This window comes from Tiliqua scincoides, chromosome 4 (assembly GCF_035046505.1).
Source record: "Tiliqua scincoides isolate rTilSci1 chromosome 4, rTilSci1.hap2, whole genome shotgun sequence".
NCBI lineage: Eukaryota > Metazoa > Chordata > Lepidosauria > Squamata > Scincidae > Tiliqua > Tiliqua scincoides.
In genome coordinates this window covers 202983682-202999452 of record NC_089824.1, presented here as the reverse complement: position 1 = coordinate 202999452, position 15771 = coordinate 202983682, and the positions used below count along the sequence as shown (strand labels likewise).

General features: G+C 42.2%; 1 protein-coding gene across 2 annotated transcripts in view; it reads right to left on the bottom strand.

Moving 5' to 3' along the window:
- NCOA3 (nuclear receptor coactivator 3) overlaps nucleotides 1-15771 on the bottom strand; it is a 137725-nt gene that overhangs the window by 19355 nt on the left and 102599 nt on the right. For both annotated transcript variants that reach the window (XM_066623433.1, XM_066623434.1), the window contains exons 6-14: nucleotides 13623-13795; nucleotides 10923-11023; nucleotides 9196-9370; nucleotides 7236-7424; nucleotides 6918-7019; nucleotides 4569-4706; nucleotides 3313-3460; nucleotides 1471-1856; nucleotides 237-1102 (exon numbers count right to left, since the gene is read on the bottom strand). In XM_066623433.1, coding sequence (XP_066479530.1) covers nucleotides 237-1102; nucleotides 1471-1856; nucleotides 3313-3460; nucleotides 4569-4706; nucleotides 6918-7019; nucleotides 7236-7424; nucleotides 9196-9370; nucleotides 10923-11023; nucleotides 13623-13795 — 2278 coding nt within the window. The remainder of the gene's footprint in view (nucleotides 1-236; nucleotides 1103-1470; nucleotides 1857-3312; nucleotides 3461-4568; nucleotides 4707-6917; nucleotides 7020-7235; nucleotides 7425-9195; nucleotides 9371-10922; nucleotides 11024-13622; nucleotides 13796-15771) is intronic.

Sequence of the window (15771 nt, the reverse complement as noted above, 5' to 3'; positions counted from 1 at the left end):
TAATCATTTATACATAAAGTAAGTAAAGTGATAAAATTTTAAGCACTGTTTCAAAATTATTTTGAAATTTGTAATTCAGGTGAGCTGTGATTTGTCATACTTGCTTGCAATCTAAGCAAGTATTGTCATGCAAGGTACCCATTATGGAAGTTTTTTTCCCAGAAGTATAATGCTTTCATTCCTGAAGTTTATTTAAATAGTGAAAGGAAAATTGAATTTCTGCTTGAATACTTTACCTCGTCTGAAGGTTCTGTTTTTATTTTCATTTCTTTTTCTTGACTGGAAGTGGGTATGGCAGAACTACAGCACTGCCCCATCTTGCTATCCAAATTTTCTATTTTAGGTTTAATTTCTTTTGAAAGTAGGTCCTTTCCATCATCCTTGTCAAGCAAGTACCTAAGCAAAGCATGGTTCTCTTTCTTTTTAGGACTCAGTTGTTCCTGCTTGACAGTTCCTTCTCCACAGGAAACTGTGCTGTTAGTATCATGGTATGTATCTTTCCCAGTAGCTTCAGCTGTGATTTTTGCAACTTCTGCTGGAGAATTACCATTCCTCAGCAACTTGTGTAAAATCCTGTGCTTCTCTTGCATGTTTGATGAAGAAGAGACCCCTCCGGCTGTAGAAGAGGAGACTCCAGATGAAGGGCTTGTAGCATTGGTAGAAGGTTCTTTGCAAGTAGAGTCCAAAGGAGAATTTGACAGTGCTGAATGCCCTCTGTCCTCTGAGGAACAAGTTAGTAACTGAAGAAGTTTTTTATGACCTTTGCTTTCAGGTGGTCCCCTCTGATCAGAGCTTTCAAGGCTCTCTTCTTTGCCATCTTTGTTACTAAGTGGGTCCCTGTTATTTGACTGACACATAGAACTCTCAACTTGGTTTTGCTCACAAAACAAGCCAGGAGAACTTTTTGATTCCTGGTTTCCCATTTTACTTTGTTGAGAAACATTCAGATTTGGTGAATTATCTAGTTTCGGACCCGGTGAAGACAGTGTAGACAGAAGAGAAGTTCCGACACCATCACTAATGGCCTGAAGAGCACTGAGGGAGCTGCTTGAGAAGTTACTATTGCTAGTGTTGCTGGTAGGTCCCATTGGAGAATGTACACCTGTATGAAAAGAAATTGACATTGCAGAACACAATTATATCCATCCTTATTTATGTTATTAGTGAAGCATTACAAATTAATGAATGAGCAGTTTAACTATAAATATTCCCACCTATTACAACTGAAGATACCTAGAAAAAAACGAACAATTTTCCTTAATTCCTGTCTAATACTTTTTTAACCCATTTCTGCTCAGCCCACAGGTGTACATATTTCATCCCTGTTGCATATATGCAACATTGGACAGAAGTGGCTTAGCGCAGGAATTTTTAGTACCCAGGAATTTTTACACACTTTCGCTACACAGATCACACAAGAACAATTTCAAATTCTGAAACAGAACATACGCACGAACACACACACATTACCTGCTACAGGAGAATACTGATGTGAATTCATTTTTGGACTCCCACGATTCCTAGGAGATACCATCAAATTCTGTTGATTAGAATTCAAGCCTGGGCTACCATGTGGTGGGCTGCTCATATTTAATCCATAGCTGTTACTGTGATAAGAAGACTGAATCCCCTGACCCGAGTTCATTGATCCCATATTTCCAGGGCCTCCATATCTAGCACCACTCATCTGTCCCATTATGTTAGGATCTCCCATGCCATAGTTCCTGTTTTGCATAGGCATGTTTTGCCCTGGTGACATGTTCATAACACCACCAACTGTATTTGTGCTCCCACTTGTAGAGGCTCTGATGCTCTGCCCTATTGTATTGGGATTTGGTCGATATCCATTTTGTTCTCTGAAAGTTCAACACACAGAGAGAAACACAAATTAGCAAAAAAAGTACTCCACTTTCTGAATTAGCATCATTCATATAAAATATCAACCACCTTTTTCTTTCTGACACAAGTCGATGTACAATCATGTGCACTTGCAGAGCATAAGATATTAACACTGCCATGAACAGTCCTCACTGAGCAACTCATAACAAGAGAAATTCACAATGATAAATTCATCCTAAACCTATTTTGTTAGTTTTTCCAATCAGCATGACTAAGTCCTAGGAAAAGCTATCTAAAGCACAAACTGCATTTCTCAAATCACATGTTGCATATTCTACTAGCTCTCTCGAAATAAGAGTAGGAATTGAGACTCTTAAATTAGAACTTTACAGCAGGACATTGTAGCATAGTGAACAGAGAGTGATGAGTTCAGCTTTGTGACACAGTTCTGCCACTGAAAATCCCACTGAAAATAAAGTTACACCTCTCATTCTAACTTACTGCAGACAAATTATTCACTGTGAAGACAACAGACAAAAATTGTAGAAGTTATGATTCTTACAGGTAGGGCCTCAGTATCCACAGGGGATCCATTCTCTAATGCCTAGCTGATACCAAAAATCACAGATAATGAAATCCACAATCTTTGCCCCAATAAGCCCTCCAAAGGGGACCAGCAGCTTCCATGGGCTTCAGAATGCCTTAAAAAGGCATACAAACATCACTTCCGGTTTCCCAAGGGAAACCAGAAGTAGCTTTTTTCAGCTTTTAAGAGCCATTCTGAAGCTTATAAAGGCAGTTGACGGAAGTGCATTGCCTCTCCAGGCTTCAGAAAGCCCTCCAGAGTGGACTGGAGCACAGCTATGGTCCCCTTCAGAGGGCTCAGGTAGAGTCGAATCTGGTTCAACTCAAGTCCAGGGTTCGCACATTGAGTCAGATCCACCAGTGTAAAATCCGCAGATAAACAAGCTCCACCTGTATTTATATTTTTACTGTATAGAAAAATGAGGTATCACAGGGAAGTTTCACCAGTTTTTGCAGACTCCAGCTAGTAAGCTTTAACACATCACACTCTTTTAAAAAGACTGAAGCAAAGACAATTATTTCCCTCATGCTCCTGCCAACTGCCAATCAAAGGAAATCATACTGGATGTGATGGACCAAAGATCCAACTCACTAAAAGCCATTTTTATATGAGTTTTAAAATACCTACTACTGAGCTGACATTTGTTTTGTCATCCAAATGAATAAAATACAGGGAGCTGTTGGAAATTTAAACCCAAAATAGAAAAATGCTGTAATTTATCAATTTTACCTTCCTGTTACATCCTACAGAATAGCAGTTTAATCTCTTCACTGAAACCATTTTCTTTGGCTACAGTGCTGGAGAATATTAATTTCTCATACTGCCTTGTAAATGTTTACATCTGCCAAATAAAACGTGCTTTAGAAGGATTAAATTATTGATTTCACCTTTGAAGGAAGTGGGTAGAGATAAATCCGTGACGGTCATTGGTAACTGGGTTTTGGAACAGTTTGCTTTTTGTTTGTGCTGTTACAAGTGTTCCATCTGCTAAGGAGAACCGATAGAGTGGAGTTTCAGCTTGACCCTGTATGTAAGCTGTTAGAAAGAACAGACACAATCAGTACAGCAGCAATCTGCTTGTTTTACAAATGACATAAAGCGGATTCTACTTCACTAACTTCAACAGACGGCCACTGGAAAGACCTTCATTCTCTTCCCCACTTTCCTGCATATGTTACAAAAATCAGACCAATTCCAACCACTTCTAGGTCTGATCTGCAAGATGCTGAAAGATTAAATATGAGGTACAGACACAACTACATTTTACAAAATTGATCCTGTTTGTGTGTCCATCTCCCAGAAAAGATTGAGCATTGCCAACCATCACCCAGCCCTATTTCTATCTCATGACTCATTAGTTAGATATGTTGTCTCAAGACTAGCTCATGGGGCAGGGAGTTGATCCAAACCTGAACCCAAAACCAGTTCTGAGAGGCTACTTTTTCAGTGAAAATGGAACTGAAGCCAAACCTATAATCTCTTGGGTGTCTTGAACCTGAACCAACCCCTTTAACAGAAAGGATGATAAGCTGTTTAAAGTAATTGGTTAGCTAATCAGACACTCTGCTTTCAATTGCATTTTAATGTTTTATCTTGTCGTTTTTATTCTGCTGTGCTTTGTTTGAAAAGCCTTTTTAAACTGTTGGAACAGTTTGATTTTTTTTAGTGGCAATTTTACACCCCAGGAACACCACTACAGCTAGTTTCTCCACATCATTTCTTTATGGAAGAAAAGCATTCAGAAGGACACTTTACTGACCTCCTGTCAAACAAAAGCAACTTTAATTTGTTGATCCAAAGTGAGTTTTGTAAAAGAGGGGGAGTAGCTCTGATTTTTAGACCTTACTAAATTCTATGCATACGTATTCCTTTGCTAACTGGGTAAGGAGGACCTTTTGAAGTGGTGTCCTGTAATATTTAGCAGGGAGAGAGCAACTGTCCTTTCTATATATTCCCCAACGTACAGTAGCTATCTCTGGGTTGTATTTTAAGTTACACAAACTAATGTTTAAAACCCATCTATCACTGACATGTGGGTGTAAAGCAATTACAATGTAATGCTTGAACAGGTTGTACATGTGTAAAATCAGAGCACCTTTTCCAAAAATTAAACCAACTAGCAATCTGAAATCTGAGCTCTTACCTTCTTGATAATGGCGTTTGTTTGACCAGGGTTGTCCTTCATTTTGACATAAAAATCTCTGAATACAACGACGGATTGTGTCTTCAAAACCAGGTCTCATGGATCTTAGTGAGTTTGTATCTATGTTAACAAGTTTACCTACCAAATGAGAAAATGCTTTAAAATGCACATTTAAAAAAATGAAAACTTACAAAAAAAGAAAGTTTGCAACTTTCTTCAGTACTAAGAATCATTGTGATAGAAAGAACAAAGCATGAGTCAAATGGATAGTTCAGTCCATAATATTTCTTTGGATTCTGGTCATGACTTCTTGCTTCTATTTTATATACAGAACCAAACACCTACATAGGTTAAAATCTGAACCTAGAAAAGCATACATATTCAGATTGCCCATGCACTCCCCAATGATGACGTAAGACTGATGCTTGGGTTAACTTGCGCAACTGGAGCAAAACTGGCTTCAAGTACTTGTCAGGCCAGTTCCTGCCCAGCCAGGCTCCACCCAGGAACCCCTTGCAAAAATCAGCTGCGGGAGAGATGGGTCCAGTTCTTGTGAGAGAGCAAGATCAGCTCGCATGCAACCTGACATGTGCAGACTGGGATATGTCTACACAGAAGCAGGGGACCGATGAAGATCAAACACACAGAGTTGTATCCTAAATTTACAACCGAGTCCACCAAGTGCACTGTTTCTGTCTCTGACATTCCTGAATGTCCACTTGTGGGTGTAATGTTTAAAATCCAATGTGCATAAGGCTCAAATTTCCACATTTAGGGATGGGGGGAATTGACACACAGCACTAGATTTTAGAAATATGAATCCTATCAGGGAATTAGAGGGCAGGTCCTTTCCTGGATTGAAACCTGGTTGAAGAGCACAAAACAGAGAGTGGTTGTCAATGGGCAATTTTCACAATGGAGAGAGGTGAAAAGCGGTGTGCCCCAAGGATCTGTCCTGGGACCGGTGCTTTTCAACCTCTTCATAAATGACCTGGAGACAGGGGTGAGCAGTGAGATGGCAAAGTTTACAGACACCAAACTTTTCCAAGTGGTGAAAACCAGACATGATTGTGAGGAGCTCCAGAAGGATCTCTCCAAACTGGCAGATGGGCAGCAAAATGGCAAACACGTTTCAATGTAAGTAAGTGTAAAGTCATGCACATTGGGGCAAGAAATCAAAACTTCACATATAGGCTAATGGATTCTGAGCTGTCTGTGACAGATCAGGAGAGAGATCTTGGGGTGGTGGTAGACAGATCGATGAAAGTGTCGACCCAATGTGTGGCGGCAGTGAAGAAGGCCAATTCTATGCTGGGGATCATTAGAAAAGGTACTGAGAACAAAACAGCGAATATTATAATGCCGTTGTACAAATTGATGGTAAGGCCACACCTGGAGTATTGTGTCCAGTTCTGGTCGCCACATCTCAAAAAGGACATAGTGGAAATGGAAAAGGTGCAAAAGAGAGCGACTAAGATGATTACTGGGCTGGGGCACCTTCCTTATGAGGAAAGGCTACGGCATTTGGGCCTCTTCAGCCTAGAAAAGAGACGCCTGAGGGGGGACATGATTGAGACATACAAAATTATGCATGGGAAGGATAAAGTGGATAGAGATGCTCTTTACACTCTCACATAACACCAGAACCAGGGGACATACACTAAAATTGAGTATTGGGCGGGTTAGGACAGACAAAAGAAAATATTTCTTTACTCAGCGTGTGGTCGGTCTGTGGAAAACCTTGCCGCAAGATATGGTGACGGCATCTGGCCTGGATGCCTTTAAAAGGAGATTGGACAAGTTTCTGGAGGAAAAATCCATTGCGGGTTACAAGCCATTATGTGTATGTGCAGAGTCCTGATTTTAGAAATGAGCTATGTCAGAATGCCAGATGCAAGGGAGGGCACCAGGATGCAGGTCTCTTGTTATCTGGTGTACTCCCTGGGGCATTTGGTGGGCCGCTGTGAGATACAGGAAGCTGGACTAGATGGGCCTATGGCATGATCCAGTGGGCTGTTCTTATGTTCTTATTTAGCTACTATAACTCACGTTTAAAACCAGGAATATCAGAAGTATCAGAAGATAACCCTCTAGGCAAATTAGAAATGTGCAGTCTCAGTCCCCTTTTACACACAGAAAGAAGGTAGAGGAAACCAGACCTTTTTTAACAGAGATACTAGTATAAAACAATAGGGTTTTCACTGGACAACTGACTGAAAATACTACAAATATAACCAAGTCATTGGAAAACAAACTCTTGACAAGGTCTAATTACTGCACAAAATCTGCTTTGCTACAATTAGAAGAAAAAAATGTATGAAATAAGTGCAATAGAAATCTATTTCTCACCTGAAAGATCATGTCTGGTAACAAAACTTTCTGTGTTTGGTGAAAATACCCTTTCCATTGTAGATATACGACGGGCAACACATATCATGCAAGATTGCAAATCTGCAAATGAAAAAAATTTATGTTTTACATATTTTATAGCTTTTTTTTTATAAAAACCACAAGACTACTATAGTATTAACATGTGCAAAAAGAAAATAGAGTGCTTAACTTGTAAGTGATTTACAAAATGGATCCTTTTAAATATTATGCACGACACTGTAAATTATATTGAATGGCCAGTCACGCAAACAGCTACAATGCAACAGCTTGTCATACCTTCTCCTTCTTCCATCATAGCTCTTGGTTGAGACAAAGCAAAACACTGCATGGTTTCAAATCTCTGGTGTGAATCCTGGTTGCTCCCTACATCTTCCAGAAGATGGTGCGCCATTTTCACCATCATGCGGCAATTAAATGTATGACTCTTTTGTCTAGGTGCCTCATTGGTCCAAGAAACTCCATTCACTAAAACACAGATTTAAAACAACTGCAGTCACACACTAGATGGAGGAGAACATTACTGAAGATAATTAAGACTTCAATCCTAATACACTTACTTGGAAGCAAATACCATCAGTAGTACTAAGTATGTATAGCATTAGCAGGAAGGGGGTGCTAATGTATTGCATACTATAGTTATGCCCTGATTTCATAAAAAATGATCCACAGAAACAGAACGCCACTCATGGAATCCTATTTCTTCCACATCAGGAGTGAAGAAAAATGCTACCAGAAAGGGGAGCTGAGGGAGAGAGAACATCTAACATGTACACATGTGGTGTTCTTGCAAAGTAGATGCACCTCCTAGCAACCTTAACCAATGGTTGATGTTGACAGCTCTAATAAGTATAATCTTTCAGTTAAATGGGAATAGACAGCACAAGATCTCATCCAGACTTGTCCCCTTTGCTTCCTCTGATTGCCAAAAATATTTGCTGTGCTGTCCAAGATCTGCAGGCACAGCAGCATGGATGCAGCCTTCTGCTGTGGTCCCTCTTTTCTGGACTAAGATCTTTGACTGCAATCCAGCACATAGTTAAAACATGTTTAAAACCTAGCTGAAATATCAATGGGATTTAAACCTGAGAACATAGATTGTAAGAAAGATTACTGAGAAATTCTTAAAATTGACAGTACTATTTTTCAAAAGCAAACAGAAGTCACGATGGATTATTATCCAGACTAGTATGAATAAAAGGAAATTTGTAGAAAGATTTTTTCCCTCCACCTCCTCTCCAATGCTTTCCTAGAGCCCCCTGAAAGTCCTAGGAGTCAAGAGAAACCTTGAAAATAGAATGGCGTGTGGCATGGAGGGCGGCAGGGATAAGAGGACGTTATATGTTTCACATCTGAGAGACAGTGAAAAGCTTTATTTGAAGACTGTACAGAAAAATTAAAAATGTGAACAGCAAACCTGTTGGACCTTTGTTAATGAATAACGGTGTATAAGATATTAGCTTAAAATTATAAATATTAAAAGAAAAAGGGGAATTTATGTCATGTATAAGATAAGAACATAATTAACAACCCAATCTTATGCCTCCCTCCACTGACGGGATGAGTATGCGCACTGTCGCAAATGTGCCATAAGGCGCATTGGGCCAGAGTGGAGGCCCATCCTGCTAAAGGCCTGCGCTGGCCTCCTGCCACATCAGAGGCCAACACCTACCACAACAGATAGGCGCTTCACAGAATGGCTAGGGACAGTGTAGTGTGGGGTTGAGCAGGGTAGTGTGGGGAGGAAGGCGGATCAGGCCTGGGAGGGACCGGGGATGGCAGAGAAAGCCTTCGCCATGTCCTATCCCCCCTTCCAAGTCTGACGGAGGCAGCCCAGATTTGCGCCAGCTATGAGCTGGTGTGGATCTGAGTAGCCCCATAGAGGCTGCTGGGGCTTTGCCTGGGGTAGGGGAACAAAGGACACCTTACCTTGAGGAGACCTCTAACAGCCTCAAATTCCACACTGGATGTGGCAGAGGCTGCACCTACCATGCTCCAATGCAGAGTGGGAATTTGGTTAGGACTGGGCTGTATATCATAATGTTAAGCATGCTGCTATATTTTTTTTCAAAAAATCAAATCAATTTAATCAAATCCTCATCAAAGGCACTATGAGAAAGTTAACTGGAAAGGGAAACAAAGCATTTTCCTCAATGTAGTTAAAAGTGTTTTAGGCTAGCTTCCTATTTAAAAGTGGCAAAGAGAGATTGTCAAAAATAAGAGTGAGATCAGACATTACCTGCAGATTTGGGTAAGTTTTTGAGAAAATCCTTTCGATCCTCCTCATGCAAGATACTGTAAACACTTGTATTAACCAGGTCCTCTTGTTTATACTGTAAATACTGAGTGACATTTTCTGATACAAAAACAATGTTCCCATCTCGATTTACTACAAATAAGAAGCCATCTAATGCCTAGAAATAAAAGTATGACATGACGTTATCCAAGCCTGTAGACATACATATGAAAGTCCACGTATAGGACTATAAAGGTTAAAATCAGTACCCTGAACTGCACCCAGAAACAGTCAAAATAAATCTATTAGGATGTAGTCTCTCCAACTCACCCTAGTTAAAATACTGGGTGCTGCATTCTGGACACTGAAATTTCCCAAGTCTTCAAAGGCAGCTCTAATGCATTAACACAGGGGTGCCCAAACCCCGGCCCTGGGGCCACTTGCGGCCCTCAAGGCCTCTCAGTGAGGCCCTCAGGGAGTCCCCAGTCTCCAATGAGCCTCTGGCCCTCCGGAGATTTGTTGGAGCCTGCACTGGCCTGACGCAACTGCTCTCAGCGTGAGGGCAGCCATTTGACCTCTCGCGTGAGCAGTGGAATGAGGGCTCCCTCCACTGCTTGTTGTTTCACGTCTGTGATTCAGTAGCAGCAGCAAAGGAAAGGACAGCCTTGCTTTGTGCAAGGCCTTTTATAGGCCTTGAGCTATTGCAAGGCCTTCATTCATTCATATAAGTTCATCTTTAATATATTCATTTATGTAAACGTACGTAAATTTATTCAAATTTTAAATGTAAATTAATTTTTTCCCCCGGCCCCCGACACAGTGTCAGAGACACAATGTGGCCCTCCTGCCAAAAACTTTTGACACCCCTGCATTAACAGTAATTCAATCTCGAGCAGCGATTTCCAAATGGTGTGATACGGCACACGTGCAGCAAATGGTGCCATATGAATTTACGGAAAAGGTCATTTAACAGCAGACTCATTGGGGGATGTGAGCCTTCCAACTGCAGAACAGTGTGCATTATCAATTGTAAAAAAAAAACTAATGGTGTGCCTTCACAATTTTAGCACCTTCTCAGTGTGCCATGGGATGGAAAAGGCTGAAAATCCCTGATCTAGAGATTATTTAGTCATGGTAGATAGGCCTTGGTCTGGATAGGGGAAGTGCAACTCTGTGAACTCTAATACCACTGAGGCATTGCCTTCCCCATCTACTTGTCTTTTGACATTTCTGACATATGTATGCCTCTTAGATCATACATGTTTCTCTCATTATTGTGGAAGAGATCATTACAGAGCATAACAGAGTCCTATCCCTTCTTCCTCACACATCCTGCCACCGTGCATATAGTTAGCATAGTGACTACCACACTATGGAATGGAACATCTGAATGTGTGTTTTGTATCTCTTTTCAGCCCTTTACCCTCTGCTCAAGATATATTTAATGGGAATAAGGAAGACCCGTAAGGGAATATGTGTCTGGTGTGCAGTTAGCACATGCGCCTAGGAAAGAAAAACAAGGTTCCGGCACAATGCCCATAAAAAGGACTGCAACCCAATATTTTTATCATTTACACAACTCATCCCTGTCTGCTTCACATTAACATTTCTCTGTTGCCTTACTATGCCTGTAATAAGATCAGATACTTATTCAGTAGCAGGAAGTATGATTACATTACATGCTTGCTCCTAACTAGGAGCAATAAAAAAAGAATATTCTCTAAGCTTGCCTGTAGTAAGAGAGGTCCCAAGGAATCCTTATCAATAACCCCTTGACCTGTTGAAGATACATCAGCCTTCTGAACATCATCGTCAGTAGAAGCTGCTTTTCCTAAAATTACAAAGTAAGTTTTAAAATTGGGATTGCATATTCATAAGCTTCTGTAACACATACTAAATGAGTTGGATTCAGAGGTCCTTGTGCAAGAGGAAATGCACTTGCACAATGGGAAGGGGAGAATGGGTTCATTTCTACCAGCTCTCCTCTCCCATTTGCAGTCACCCATGCCAGATTACACAGTACTTCTGTTCTGAAGCTCCTCCAGTTGTCAGAACTGGAATGGGAGGGGAGGTCTAGAGCAGGCAGCAAAGCTCTGTTTTGCATGTCATTCTCAATTCTCTGGATCCAACCCTATACCTTTAAAATTAGCAGTAAATAGTGAAATTAATACTGACCACAACATCTTCTTAAATTGCTTTTCTCTATTTGATGTGGGGTACCATATCAACCACACTGAAGTTCCTCTTGTTAATAGAGATCAGGTGCTCCTAAAAATGTCCTCTGCATAACTAAAGGCAGAATCAGAGGATATCATCCAAGATTGTACACTTGTTACATTGAAAAAGGGAGCCCTGGGCTTGCATGCTCTTCCTAAGAAAAACCGCAAGGCTCTTTGGACATCCAGCACATGCCAACTCATCCCCCATGAATGAACCAGGTTACAACAGAATAAGGACCAGTTCATAAAACATATGGAAAAGCAAATTGACCTTAGGAATGAATGCTAGATCTGTTTCTGATCTCCAGGAGCAGGATGGCCTTCAGCATAACCAAGGTTTTTTCCCCTTTCCGAGACCTTCTGAACTTGTCTCATGGATGTCTACAAACCACATGGCATACCCAACCAAGACAGCTTCCAGAACTCATGTATCTGCTGTAATTGTGTACCAATGTGCATCAACAAAAAGTGATGAAGATGGCCACCAATCAGACTGAGGATGTTAGGTTGCCTGGAGCCAATTGGTTCTCTAATTCTTGCTCCCTTTTGCAGCAGTTGGGATGGGGGCTTTCTCCCCAGGGGTTCTGTTGGCGTATGCAGACCTGGATCATTTATTCCTGAATTGCCCCAATCTTTTTGCACATCAAAAAGTCTAAAAGGGATGCTGGGTTTTTGGCTTTTTCGCCTCCTCCTTTGCAGTTGGTATTGCTTTCATTTTGTCCCTGGTTTCCACTATGACCCATCCAGAAGATCACCAAATAACTTGGTAGCTGAGACCAGGTTTCCTACTAGGCAGGCTTATAAAACTGGGTCAACCTCCTGTTGTCTCACCCAAATCTTGCACAACATCAGATGCTATCACCCCAAGCTAAGATGAACCATTCCTAAAGACAAGCCTGTCATCAGGACTGCTGCTAATGCAGCATTTTTAAGCTGTCCTTGACTGCCTTGGATGTGAATGAGTCTGAAAATGACAGTTCTTCCACTCAGAGGTAAGTGGTATTTTCAAAGACTGAATTAGTGATGATGACAGGAAGCGCTGATTATGATGCCTCAAAATTCCTTCTGAGGGCGGTTTCAACCTACTTGTCATAAGTATCCTAAGAACCCCCTTCTCCTTCACAGGGAAATCATCTATGAGGAAGAGAACACTGCCATTGCTGCAGTCGCTGAAGGAAACCTGAGTTTTTCCCTGGTCTCTTCTGACAGTAAATAGATGTTAATAAGTAAACTGACTGCTTAGCTCTAGCCAGATGGGCACATTCTGCATCAGAACCCTCTGGAAGGAGCCTGGAAAAGGAACTGTTGCCAGTTTGGCAGGTCTTTGACAGGTCTTTGGCAGGTCCTCTTTTTCTCTGAGGAAAAGCCACCCTAGCTGGGGAGTGCATACAGCTGAGCTATCCAACCCTTCCAAGGAAGAAGGATATAAACGGCCTTAGCCAGAAGCCTCAAAAGGAAATCCAATGCAACAACGCTGAACTCTGCAGGACTCAGACAAAGGCATGTTTCCTATATGAGGCAGGGCCAGAGTAGGGGATGGGCACTTCTCTACAGAAGAGAAGAGCTAGGTGGCCCTGCCTCCATCTGTGCAGAAGGATCTATTTCAAAGGATCAGGAATGTCCCTCTTCCTCCAGCACGGAACACTGGATACCCCTAACTTTGTAAGACAGATACAACCCATGTGTTTGGAAATCTCATCAGTTCCTTTGTTAAGCTTGCATACCTTTGGTCAGAGAAGTGAAGGTGAATTAAAGGATAGACAAAGGAATGAATATATGATCCAGAAACTTGTTGCTTAATTCAACATGGATAAAATCTTGGAAGTTGAGTATTGTCACACAACTTGTCCCTAACAGATCTATTATTCTATAGCAGCTAGCTCACGATGAGAAATGCAAAGTTGGGTTTCCATTTAGAATTCTGCAATCAGTTTCTAATTTTGTTTATTCTGATGCCAATCCTTTTTCTCCTAGAAATATTCGTGTTAATCATTTGCTTTTGCTTCAGCACAGGAAAGGCAGGATATAAATTTTTTAAATAATAAATAATTTTAACTTGCAGCCCCTGACCACATGCTTCACAGAAAACAAAAAGGGAAAAAAGTATGTCCCCAGTTTACAAGCTGGCACTAAACAGCTTAGCTATCTGAAAATAATACAAGTTTCTATGTAACAGAATAGTTTTTCCTTTATAATATAGTTGAGTCTTGCCTTGTTCCTTTATCTGCCGTATCTGTCTAACAGTTTCCTTTAAAATTGCACATTTATCTGGTTTGACATTAAAATTGTCAATATCACTCAGATTAGCAGATATCAGTTCAGCCAGTTCTTCAATATATTTGCTTTCCTGTTCACGTCGACGTTTCTCCCCACTGCAAATCAAACTAGAAACAAGAAACAAATTTTTTTTAATATTTTGGAATTATGACCATACACCCATTATTATTTTATTATACTTTATTTTTACCCCGCCTTTCTCCCCGAAGGGACTCAAGGCGGCTTACAAACAAGGTTAAAACAAGTTAAAAACATAATTTAAAAGCAGATAAAAACAGTAGTCAGATTAAAAAAACTAATCAGGTAAGAGCATAGGGCAGCAAATTAGAAAAGGATCAGGCCTGTGAGCAGATGTTAAAATATGTCAAGAGATGTTAAAGATGTTAAAAAGGCCAGGAACTCAGAAGGCTTGTCTAAACAGAAGGGTCTTCAGGTCTCAATGGATCCTGAAGGTTTCCTGAGGGCTCTGGGGGATTTTCCCACTGCCAAGACTGGCGTCTCATCTGAGGCCCTGGTTGACCTCTGGAATGGGGAAACGACTGGGAAATGAATGGGAATGGGAATGAATGAATGACTGGGAATGAATGAATGGGGAAATGACTGGGAAATGGGGAAATGACTGGTTGACCTCTGGAATGGGGAAATGTGGATGAGATTGCTCCGGAGCGACCTCTGGCACGTCGCAGACTCGGAGCGGCTCCTTGGTTCACTGAGGAGCTGCGAATGATGAAGTGGCAGGGCAGGCATCTAGAGCGACGGTGGCAGAAAACTTGTGATGAATCCGATCGGACACGGAGTAGAGCTCATTACAGAGCCTACTCCGTGGCGGTGGTAGCAGCGAAGAGATCTTTCTTCTCTGCTACCATTGCGTCTGCTGAGAACCGTCCGGCAGAGCTGTTCCGTGTGGTACGGGGCTTCCTCCATCAGGCCCCTCCAGTAGACCAGGGGGAACACACGGTCAGCCGCTGTGACGTGTTTGCGCAACATTTTGCAGATAAAATTGATCATATTCGTCACAACTTGGATGCCACATTGACAGTGTCTGACGATGTCCCAGTGGCAACTGCTTGTCCGGTGTTGTGGGATTCTTTTCAGCTTGTACAGCCTGAAGATATGGACAGACTCTTTTGGAGTGTGAGACCATCTGCCTGCCTGCTTGACCCTTGCCCAGCTTGGCTGATAAGAGCTGCCCGGGGTGGACTGGCTGAGTGGACGGGGAGGGTGGTCAACTCTTCCTTGATGGAGGGGACATTACCACTCGTTTTGAAATGGGCGGTGGTTCGCCCCCTCCTAAAGAGGCCCTCCCTGGATTCCACTGTGTTAGATAACTACCGGCCAGTCTCCAACATCCCATTTCTGGGCAAGGTAATTGAGCGGGTGGTGGCGTCTCAACTCCAGAGGGTCTTGGATGAAGCGGATTATCTGGATCCTTTTCAATCTGGTTTCAGGCCAGGCTTTGGGACGGAAACCGCCTTGGTCGCCTTGGTGGATGACCTATGCCAGGGACTGGACAGGGGGAGTGCGTCCCTGTTGGTCTTGCTGGAACTCTTAGCAGCTTTTGATACCATCGACCATGGTATCCTTCTGGGCCAATTGGCTGATTTGGGAGTTGGAGGCACTGTTTTGCGGTGGTTCCGCTCCTACCTGGAGGATCGGTCCCAGATGGTGGTGCTGGGGGATGCCTGTTCGACACCCTGGACCTTGAGGTGCGGGGTGCCACAGGGTTCAATTCTGTCTCCCATGCTATTTAACATCTACATGAAACCGCTGGGAGAGGTCATCCGGGGGTTTGGAGTGGGGTGCCATCAATATGCTGATGACACCCAGCTCTATCTCTCCTTTCCTCCAGACTCCAGGGTGGCCGTTGAGGTCCTGGAGCGCTGTCTGGAGGAAGTGAGGATCTGGATGGGAACTAACAAGCTGAAATTAAATCCAGATAAGACAGAGGCTCTCCTGGTTTGGAAACCCTCGATGCAGGTGCTGGAGTATCAGCTTGCACTGAATGAGGTTGCACTCCCCCTGAAGGAGCAGGTCCACAGCTTGGGGGTCCACCTGGACTCGCAGCTGCTCCTGGATTCCCAGG